This window comes from Miscanthus floridulus, chromosome 5 (assembly GCF_019320115.1).
Source record: "Miscanthus floridulus cultivar M001 chromosome 5, ASM1932011v1, whole genome shotgun sequence".
Classification (NCBI taxonomy): Eukaryota; Viridiplantae; Streptophyta; class Magnoliopsida; order Poales; family Poaceae; genus Miscanthus; species Miscanthus floridulus.
Window position 1 is genome coordinate 35,126,138 of NC_089584.1, and position 11,356 is coordinate 35,137,493.

At 49.5% G+C, this 11,356-nt stretch overlaps 1 protein-coding gene across 1 annotated transcript; it reads right to left on the reverse strand.

The window, feature by feature from the left end:
• Nucleotides 1-5,085: 5,085 nt before the first annotated feature.
• Nucleotides 5,086-7,294, reverse strand: LOC136451942 (transcription factor CSA-like). The gene is made up of 3 exons (XM_066452616.1): nt 6,585-7,294; nt 5,957-6,445; nt 5,086-5,824 (listed from the first exon to the last, which is right to left on the reverse strand). Exons 1-3 carry the CDS (start codon nt 6,883-6,885, stop codon nt 5,673-5,675), a joined length of 942 nt encoding a protein of 313 aa, XP_066308713.1. The 5' UTR covers nt 6,886-7,294; the 3' UTR covers nt 5,086-5,672.
• Nucleotides 7,295-11,356: the final 4,062 nt, after the last annotated feature.

An 11,356-nucleotide genomic window follows, 5' to 3' on the forward strand; every position in this document is an offset into this window, starting at 1 on the left:
CAAAAGAAGGTCTAGGCCGAGTCCTCCCGTTTGGAAAAGCCTCCGAAGGAGTATTCTACTCCTCCATAGGCTCGGGGGCTACTGTCGGGGACCAATACTAGGGTACCCAAAGAGGATGAGCTAATAACCTCAACATCGATTCATCCGAGCAGTCAAGAGCGCGACTATAGCTCCAACTGACCCTCAGGTGCGCGAGCTCCACCTCGCCCAACCTCTGGGGGTGGGCTCCACCTCGCCTGACACCGATGCCATAGGCTCCACCTCGCCTGACCCCTGAGGGCTGGCTCTGCCTCGCTCGGCCTCTGAGGGCGGGTTCTGCCTCACCCAACCTCTTGGGGCAGGCTCCGCCTCGCTCGACCTCTGAGGGCAGGCTCCGCCTCGCCCAACACCGAGGTCGCAGGCTCCGCCTCGCTCGACCTCTGAGGGCGGGCTCCACCTCGCCTGACCCCTGGGGGCAGGCTTCACCTCGCCCGACCTCTAAGGGTGGGCTCCGCCTCGTCCGACCCTTGGGTCTGCGCTCCGCTTCACCTGACCCTTGGGTGTGCGCTTTGCCTCGCCCAGGCCTCTGGGGGAGGACTCCGCCTCGCCCGACCCTAAAGCCACAGGCTCCGCCTCGCCCTGACTCTGGGGGAGGACTCCTGCCTCGCCCGACCCCAAAGCCAGGGGATCCGTCTCGGCCAACGGAGACCCATGCCGCCGCCGACCACTCCAGGTCCAAGCAAATGGGCCTGGGTCAAAGCTCTGACACCAGGGAGGTGACCGGCATGCCCCGATATAACACGTGGTCATGACGGGCCATACCTAGGGATTCACAAGCACTGACAGGTGCGTCAGATCACCACGACGTCCACCAAGACGGAGTGGAGCGCCACGACCAGGAGACAACGCCTGCGCATGGCGCCAGTGACGGACAGGGCCACGACGTGGAGCTATTCCTGTTGACATCTACAGGATCGGCGGGACCCGCGTGAAGGAAAAGAAGGACCCGGCGATCCTAGAGGACATCTTCTCCTCCTTATTCTCCTCTTTTTCCTCCACTGTAACACATGCTTTCCCTTGGCCTATAAAAGGGAAAGCAGGGCGTCCCATAGAGGGGGACTGACATCGCAACACATCTCATCAATCGGGACTTGAATCCATCGAACCTCGAACCGACCAGAACACACAAGCACACAGCCGGGAAGCGACCGAGCTCTCGACACCCGTTCGCTTCTCTCACCAGAGACTTAGGACATATCCCTCTCTCGACCGTTTGTAACCCCTACTACGAACTTTCAGTGCTAGTAACATGAGCAGCAACAATGAACTGGACGTAGGGACATTCTGCCCAAACCAGTATAAACCTCATGTCGACTCAGACGCATAATATTAGAAATTTACTGATCAGTGACAGCTCGAAACACCTACGTATTTCTTCCTAGTCATCTCGTAATAGACATTGCAAGACTCCAATAATATGCCCCCTAGTTCAACTTTCTTCTGACTCTTTCCTTGTACGTAGTACCTTTTTCCTTCTAACAAACAAAAGATGCTCTCTTCAGTTTTAGCTCATGCCAGCTTCGTTTTCTGTTTCCCATAAATGTTCCACTACATGCCCTTGACAAGATTGAGAGAATCCGATGCAAAGGGCGTGCACACGGATGCACATATCACTCACTGTTTGTTGTTGGGTTGCTTGCTTGCATTTGGCCCCCACCCTGAGCAGGGGGATCATATCAATATCAATGGATGGATCATATCGATGAGCCCTAGCTGAGCTAGCTGCCCGGCCGGCCTACCTCACTCCCACTCCAAAAAGGAATCGGTTGCTCACACATCTTTGCTTCCTGGGAGGAGAAATTTCCATTGCTGCTTGCTTGTTGCACGACATGAGCTTTGTTAGGTTGGATGCACGTCTCTCTCCAAAACAGCTTACAGCTGTGCTGGGCAACAGATCGACGACATCACCCCCTCTTGCCTGACTCACAAATGTACACATCTATATTCTGTTTTAATTTCAGAAAGGAAAAAAACCACATACATAAATAGCACAAGGAAGAACAACCGTTTTATTATGTTTACATAAGCCAGCCAAGGGAGTATAACACTGTTAATTTGAAGAAAAATATAGATTAAGATGATCATTCCAATTACCGTGCTTGATCAACAGAGCCAGTCAAGTCTCGAAGAAAACGATATAGGAATAAAGAAATTGATCGAGTTGACGCATCTCAGAACAGCCCATAACGTCATATTGCTAGCTGCTAAATATATGCCTTCTCTAAACCATTCAAACCTTACTATGTCATTCTTTGATGTAGTGTTTCCAACTACTAACTAACTAGTTGCGTACGTGGGGATTAGACCACGCCACATTCTAAAATCCAACGACGTCCTCCGATTCGTCCGTTTTCATCAACTGCCCAAATGCGTGGGATTCTGTTATTCAGACCAGGATGCATGGACAATGAATGAATCAAATAAACATGTTCAACAACTGCCATGAAATAGACTGATGAATTATGATTAGTTTGATAAACGATATAAAAGTCCCAAGGATATATGTATATACAACACTGGAACTTACTATAAACAAATTGATTGCATTGTTTATTTCATTTGTAGCTTGAATGGAGAATGTTTGTAGTTTAGTACTTTAAACAGAATAATGTTTCAGATGATCAGTACTATAGCATTGCTTATCATATATAGCTTCCGGCCTGGCCGGCGCCGTATAGCAACAACGGAAATGCAGTACTGGCTACATGCACTTCCATGTGACCATTCTCAACCACCTCGATCAGAATGTAAAATGCAAGATTCTCTCCTCTCGATCCGTTTTGAAACATGAATAATAAACTGAATTAGCAAGAATGATTACGAGTTGAGCTAGTCGACAAGTATCTCAAACCATCGCTTTCTAGGAAACCCCTTACAATTATAACTTTAACTTCTTAATTATTCTTTGTACCATCTGGCGGCCTGTAATAGCTCATTTAACCTTCATATATATAAGTGTCTGCGCCTGTAATATGTTTTTCTTTTTTAAAAAGTAACCAGGTGGAGCAAAATTTGTTTATACTACAAGTTTTGTCATATGTACCACATATATATGCACTAAAGAAAAACAGCATGATGTCAAGACTCCGAGTTCACGCGTGCATAAAAATGATTTTAAATGTACGCCATCAGTGCACAAGAAGATCCACAGGCGCATGGCTCCAAGTTTTCCTGACAATGATGTAACATTCTTTTAACCTGTTGTGCCCATTTCTTCTAGCATGGAACAAAGCATAAGATCGGATTAGGTAAGGGAGATATTCCACGTGTGGCGAGAGCATCTCAGCTATATATGTTGGTTAGTTGCATTGGAGTGTTGGAGAGCCTGTGGGAAATAAAAATGAAATCAACAGCCTTGACATCTCCATTGACACTGACATGCATGTGGCTTCCTAGCTATTAACAGCATCCAACTTGTTGCTGAAGCTTCCTAATTGCTTGTAGGTTTTATTCATCGATAGACTGAAGCTGTTCCAGTGTGAATGTCATTGTGAATCGATTGAGGACTTGCTTGGTGCATATGTATTCACCTCAATTCATGTGTGTTGGGTGGATCGGTGTGAAATTTAAACTAAATTTCACCAACCCACTACTCCATAATCCGACCCTCTACCCTCGGAGAAAAGCTATTGCCCATGTCATTGGTATGTATATTTTCTATACATATACACTAATCTATTGTTACCTTTTCCATCCATAACAAACTGAAACTAAACTGAGGAGCCAAAAGCTAACAGCCTACCACTCTAGCTAGTTCAATCATCATCATCATAAGGACGGGAGGGTCTTCTCCCGCCTCTGAAATCATAAGTACTCTATCTATTCCAACACAAGGGGCCTACTAGCATGTCCAATGGCGTATATACCTCGCTCTTAAATGTCAAAGTTAGTTTAGCGACAAAACCAGACCTCAAGTGATTCTTGTGTAGGTATACTTATATTGTTTTCTTCAGGTTGACGCTTTTCGGGCGGCTGCAGTAATAGTGAGGCACTTCGTTCTGTCAACAGGATTAGGTGTAGTGTATCTGACCAATGATGCATATACCAGAACCAAGGATGTGGATGCTGCCGTATATTCTTGCAGTTTGACACTGTCACATCGATCTTTTCAACCAAAGCAGTTATCCCCGTTATAGATGTAGTTCAGATGCAAAATATATATGGAGTAGTAAGTACCTGTCATGGACACGACATCACTTATTAGTTGCTGTTGATCCATACATCACCGTGTGCAATGCGATCTTAAGCATAAATCCTCACCGAGTCCTGCGTCCAGACCTGATCTGTGTTTAGACGATGGAATGGATGCCCAACAACTCCAGTCAAACTTCACCAGAACTGCTAATCTGCACCAAACCTGTTGTAACCAAAGCCATGCTTTAGTTGCGCCCTGCTGACGGATGCAAAACTAATCTGCTGTCTAGTGTAGTGTATTAGGGCTAGCTAGTAGCTTTCCTCCTCACATGTCGATCACATCGCTCTGTTTTTGAATTGTGAATCCTTTTCTTTTGTTTTGTTTTTTCAGTTCAGTTCAGTACAGGACAGTACAGTGGTGGGTAAAGAAGTGAGGAAGGTGCAGCAGAAGTGGCAGCAGCGTGATGTGCTGGTGCTTGCGCAAGTCCTAACAGCAAGGGGCGTTGTGTTGCAACAGCAGTTTCGTTGGCTTGCAGGAAATCAGCGGCAACAGTCCAGCAACGGATCCCACGAAACCAGGGCAGGGCACAAGGGGAGAGAAGAGTGCAGTGCAGGGAAGTTTCAGGAGAGCCTGCTGGAGGGGTGGGTGAAAATGACCTGTGCTGTGCTTCGGGATGACATGAGAAGGAACGTTGATGTCAGAGGATTGTTCTTGTTGATTGATCCACACAACAAGAAGTGGTCTTGCTTTGCATCGCAGGGAGCGCAGACACTACCCTTGTCGCGCGGCCTCGCGCAGCTTAGTAAACTGAGTGAGCCTTTGTTTTGTTTGTGCTCGGCGACGAACGTTCGTCCGCCGACCTGGAGCTGCAGGCACAGTGACAGTGGACAGAGACATACATTGCAAATTCGCAATGCAGCGGAGGCATTGCAAGGAATTGGTTCCTTGTTTCATCATCATCTTCTTCTTCTTCTTCATACAAAGCGAAGAGAAGTGGGAAAAAAAAAAGAAAGCTAAAAAAAATAAATATCCTACTAGAGCAGAGCAGAAGCAGAACAGAGCATGAAAAGAAGAGAGAGGGAGACAGGGTAAAAAGAGAGGCAGCAGAGGATCTGATCTGCCTTTGCCTTGCAGTTTGTGTTGCAAGCGCTTTCTTTCTGCATCCATATTCATCTCTCATTCATGCTTGGTGGTGCTTGCAATTGCAACTCGTCTCCCAACACAAGCAGAGTAAACCACCATACCCATTACTAGCAACATCAGCAGCAAAAACTGATGAGGAGTTGTTAGTCTGCAATGCCACGACACCAGTTCAATAGTTCATCACCATTCTTCTCTTCTTCTCTCCTCTCCTCTCTCAGGCCTTGTTCTTGATGATTAACTCGAGTCTAAAGCTAAACTACGCGCGGGTTCATGTTCATCCTCACCCACCGCCATCGGGGCTCTCGTCGTTTGACCGCCTCCTGTACACCGCCACCGGGCCGGGCCGGGCCCCCGATCATGCCGCGCTGACGCCGAGGAAGTCGAAGAAGGGCAGCGACACCTTGTCGTCGGAGCGTGCCTCGCCATGGCGCGCCGTCGCCGACGGCGCGGAGAAGGCGGAGCGCGCGCTCGGCGCGAACGCCGCGGCGCGCGGGACCACGTCGTAGCCTGAGGGCGAACACACACGGAACGTTAGTCTGGATATGACGACATGTGAGCACGCCACACACGCCATCAGACAGAGGACAGCATGCAGCCAGCGACGACGACGAGGAAGGCGCGTGCCGTTGTTGTACGTACCACTCTGGTAGAAGCAGGGGACGGCGGAGCCGAGAGAGAGGTCGGTGGTGCAGGTGGACGCGGTCTCGTCGGACTCGCCGCCGCTGTGCGCGCGGGTGTCCGCCGCCGCCGCTGCCGTGTACTGCGCAGCGGCGTGCAGCGGCATGGGAGGGGAGCCGGCGTAGTGGTGGTGTTGGTGGAGGACGACGACGGGCGCGAAGTGCGGCGTCGGCGTCGTCGGCGCCGGGCCCGGCGAGGACGAGGACGACGAGGAGGGCTTGCGGCGGCGGAGCGCGCCGGACTGCTCCCGCTGCTTGCGCGCCATGAGGACGTGCCAGTGGTTCTTGACGGCGTTGTCGGTGCGGCCGGGGAAGAGGCGCGCGATGAGCGCCCACTTGTTGCCGTACGCGCGGTGCGCCGCCAGCAGCCGCTCCTCCTCCTCCTCCGAGAAGGCCCGGCGGTTGATCCGCGGGTCCAGCTGGTTGAACCACCGTAGGCGGCAGCTCTTCCCTGAGAAAGAAAGGCACGCATCACATCACCGGTCAGGACTCAGGAACATGAAGAAGCAAGCAGGCGAGGCGCATCTAAAACACGATACACGTCGGGTGCGGCGCGCTGCATTGCGTTGGCGTTTGCGTAGTCGCATTACCTGATCTGCCGTCGAGCCTCTCGGCGATGAGGTTCCAGTTCTGGGGCCCGTACTGCGCGACGAGCTCCTTGAGCTTGGCGTCCTCGGCGGGCCGCCAGTGGCCCCTGGCGCAGAGCTTCCCCTGGCCGGCGCCGCCGACGCCGACGACGCCGTGGCCATGGCCGGCACCGCCCTCGTCGACGTCGTCCACGTGGTACACCTCCTCGGCGGCGTCGTGATGCTGCTGCTGCTCCTCGTGGTGGAACGAAGCGAGAGCCGCCGCCGGCGGCGGCGGCGGAGCAGCACCGAAGAAGGCGGCCATCCCGGGCGGGCGGTTACCGAGGCTTTGAGGAGAGATGGGAGTAGTGGACACGGGAGGAGGGAGGGTGAGGAGAGGGAAAGGGACAGCCTTGGTTCTTGCTGCTGCTGCTGCAGAGGAAGGGAGGCGGGCTAATATAGGAGGCTAATATAGGAGGAGGCGGCGGCGGGCTAATTGATCACAACTAAACAAGCACAAAATAAATGCTTGCTTGTTTTAGCTTTTGCTAACAAATACTGTAACCCCTCTCTAATCTCTACTCTACGTACGTACAGTAGGTCTGTTTGTTGATCGATGGGTAACCTCCTCCTCCTCCGTCTCCGGTTGGATTTTGGAATTTGGATGCCTGCCTTTTTCGAGTGGGAGATGCGATTGGTTTGGTTGGGCTTTCAGGCTTCCCTTCCCTTATTTTGAGACTGATGGCAAAGAGGGAGGTTAGGAGAGGAGAGGAGAGGAGAGGAGAGAGAGAGACAGCCGCGTTGTTCTTGTTCCGTTTGGGTCGTCAGAGAGAGAGAGAGGGAGGAGACCGGGAGAGGAGAGAGAATTTATACGGATTTTTTTGTTTTTTGGGGGTTCAGGCTCAGAGGCCGCTCGTGTGGGTTTGGGGAGTCCAACCCCAACCACTAGCAGGGGTGGAACCTCTCTCCCTCGCGGCCTTGACAAAGCCCACCACAGGTGCCCTCATCTCTATGTGCACCCACCCAGACCGCCACGATTTGCCCCCATTTCCCTTGGGGCTATTGCGTTCTTACCCCTATTTTGAACCTCAATTGTGATTTTACCCTTATTTTCTTCTACTTTGTGTTTTTACGCCTGCTTTTCTAAAACGAAGGCTCCGTTTACCCCTATTCCGTGAACAGCAGGTAACGGTGTTAAAAAAGTTAATAGATGACAACTTTGCCCTTTCGAATATTACGTTTTTGCCCCTATTTCAAACCACAATTGTGATTTTACCCCCACTTTCTTCCACTTTATGTTTTTACCCCTACTTTTTCAAAACGAAGGCTCCGTTTACCCCAATTCTTAACTCAATTATCTACATCCGGATCAAAGCAACTAAAAATTAAAAAAAGGCCTGTGAAAAGACAAACTTACCCCTTATCTCTCGGTCGTCTCTCTCAGGGTCGTCCCTCTCAACGCTAGCAGGCAGCGGGCGGCTGGGTGCGGCGGCGGAAGGGCAGCGTCGGGCCGTCGGGCGGGCGCGTGGGGCCAGGCGGAGGAAGCGACGTGGGCGCGCGCAGCTTAGCCTGACATGAGCGTGCAGCCAGGCACGCGGCTCTACTTGGCGCGGGCGCGCGCAGCCAGGCACGCAGCTCTGCTTGGCGTGGGCGTGCGCGGCTTGGCCGACGTCACGGGCGCACGTCTCGTGAAAGCAGCCGACCATGGGTGCGACTAAGCAGCATGGTCGGCTGCTTCCACGAGACGCGCGCCCGCGTCAAGCAGAGCCGCGTGCCTAGCTGCGCGTGCCCGCGCCAAGCAGAGCCACATGCCTAGCCGCGCGCCCACGTCAGGCTAAGCCGCGCGCGCCCGCGCCGCTTCCTCCGCCTGGCCGCACGCGCCCGCTCGCCGCGCTCGCTCGACGGCCCGACGCTGCCCTTTCGCCGCCGCACCCAGCCGCCCGCTACCTGCTAGCGTTGAGAGGGACGACCCTGAGAGAGACGACCGAGAGATAAGGGGTAAGTTTGTCGTTTTACAGGCCTTTTGTTAATTTTTAGTTGCTTTGATCCGGACGTAGATAACTGAGTTAAGAATTGGGGTAAACGGAGCCTTCGTTTTGAAAAAGTAGGGGTAAAAACACAAAGTGAAAGAAAGTGGGGGTAAAATCACAATTGTGGTTTGAAATAGGGGCAAAAATGTAATATTCAGAAGGGCAAACTTGTCATCTGTTAACTTTTTTTAACACCGTTACCTGCTGTTCACGGAGTAGGGGTAAACGGAGCCTTCGTTTTGGAAAAGCAGGGATAAAAACACAAAGTGAAAGAAAATGAGAGTAAAATCACAATTACGGTTCAAACTAGGAGAAAAACCCAATAGCCCTTTTCCCTTTTACTCTAGTATATCCTCCTTCCAACCACATCGATCCTCTACCCGCTCTTGTCATTATTAGCAGCATGACACAAAAACGATGGTACTCTTAGTATCCGAGGACGGGGCATGAGTTGTGTGTGCAAAACATTCCAGATCTTTATTTTGGTTAGTGACTCAAAAGCAAGAGGATCTCATCGTGTTTTCACTTGTAATTCTTTTATTTAGCAAGAAATAAGCCACATGATACGTACTTCACACATGTATGAACGAGAACCTTTCTCGGCCCGAAAGTAGATAGATGTGATGAATTTATGAGCTGCCTAGGAGGAAATTGAGAGGCCCCTTGGAAGATGCAATTCTAATAATATCATCTCCAAACTACCTAAATCAACGGTCGACGTGTTTTCGATACATTCTTGCTTGTCAACTGAAAATAAGTTAGCAATGGACAACACCGGTAAAAAGGGTCAGAAACCGTTAAGAGTAACTAATAGTAGCCGAGACAAGTGAACACTACTATGGAAAAAAGTAGTTTTATGCTCTTATTGTAAAAAAATTCAACATGACCTATATGTAATGCTAGCAGTTGTGGTCTTGGCCTTTGAGTCCCCTCATATGAAATGAGGCGGGTCACGAATAATTGTAAAGTGTTGCCACTACTCATGAATACTCATAAGGCACCGTATCCTAGTTCAAATAGCAAGGGGGTAATAGGTTAGTAAGGGAATAATCAACAATCCATAATAACAAGGGATTATTGAATATTACAACGTGTAACAGTAGCCATGATCGCCAAGTATAAATTTACGCTTTTATTCCCAATACTTGACATAGAAAAAAATAAACGATGCAACATAAGTTGCACATGTTGTTTTATACTAAATGATTGTCCATATTAAACTTTAAAAATTATGCTTTCCTTGATTTTCTATGTGATGTGTGTGTATGTGTGTGTTTTAAAGTTCAAACTCCATGTGTCTGTTGTGAATAGTGTAACAGTGATTAGATTTTGTGAACAAATCATGGTCCCGTAGCATTCATATATATTCATTCAAAAGCAATAATGTGGTATTGGTCCTGCTCACCAACACGATATATTCTATTGAATAGTTATCTAAAAACAAATCGATATGACAATGTTTTTAGATTCATATTTGAGGAGGACGTAAAAATGCTTAGTACTCCCCTTATTCTTTCAATTGTGAAAATGTTTTTTTTTTGCACAATGGTGAGGCCATGAAGAATAAAAAACCTCCATTGTAATACATTTATGAAACCTTTTATTGTGAGACATTTATGAAACTTACATTGCAGATATTTGAGGGGTAAATGGCTTAAAAGTGAGATAATCTCGTCACGTTTGACATATTATTAAAAAGAAACAAGCCTGCAGCTAAACATGGTATGGAAACATGTATGATATAGAATCCTTCTTGGCCAGACAGTAGATGTCCTGAATTTATGAGCCGTCTAGGCACAAATTGAGAGGCCACATTAATATGTGTACCTATAAATCGTTTACTGAAATACTGCATGAGCATCGTGTTTATGTGTTAGTGCATGTAATATAGGGTGTAGATCAATTTCCGTAACTCGAAACGATCATCGGAAACGCGAAACGAAAGGTTGTTTGCGACTTATGAAATTATCAAGTAAGGATGTTCGCGAATTTTTATTAAGCGAAAATGCTATAGAACGCATATACGGAACTTTAATAAAGTTTCAAGTACAAACTTTGTAGATGATGATGAAATACCTACGGTCGAATAATGAATTCACTAGTTAACATACCTAATAGCTTGGAAATAAAATTTGACGCGAATCCAATCAAGACTTAGTCAAATTTCTTAAGTCGGAAAATGGTTTGACAAGGCTAAGTTTGGCAATTTTTGTAGAGTAATTGTGTTAAGGAGTGATGGGGTATTAGGGCTTGTTTTAGTAGCCTAATATGCCCTCTTAAGTATAGTATAGGGGGTTTGGCGTTTGAATTAACGAATTGGATTTTTAGGACGCTTTAAAAAGCATGCATGGCGTGTTTGGGTCGGGTTCATCGCGTTGACGCTGTCACCGCGCTCCTATGCCGTCGTCGGCGCGCCGGCCGTGCGTACACGCATGTCTGGCCAAGCCCTGGCTAGCAGCTGTCTTGCCTCACTACCGCTTGAGTCGCGTCGCCGCTGCTGCCGGTTGCGGTCGCGCTTGCTGGGTCGCCCGCATGCGCCCACGCCGCTTGCGTCGCGTTCGCCTGCGCCGCTGCGCCGCCGCCACGCCACAGCGTTGCGTCCCGTCCGCCTGTGCCCCTGCGCCGCCGACGTCCCGTCACCGTGTCGTCGCCTTACCCCTGAATGGCACTGCGTGTGGCCACACTTGGCCTCCTGCGGCCGGCACAGGGCCTCTACCCGCGCCGTCGCCTTGCCCCTGAATGTCACTGCGCATGGCCCGACTCATT

What these genes read in the sequence shown, in the direction of transcription:
- LOC136451942 (XM_066452616.1), bottom strand. Translation starts at nt 6,885, where the DNA reads ATGGCCGCCTTCTTCGGTGCTGCTCCGCCGCCGCCGCCGGCGGCGGCT. An exon ending in GAGGCTCGACGGCAGATCAG is followed by an intron (nt 6,446 to 6,584) that starts GTAATGCGACTA and finishes TTTCTTTCTCAG; the next exon opens with GGAAGAGCTGCCGCCTACGG. An exon ending in CCCCTGCTTCTACCAGAGTG is followed by an intron (nt 5,825 to 5,956) that starts GTACGTACAACA and finishes GTTCGCCCTCAG; the next exon opens with GCTACGACGTGGTCCCGCGC.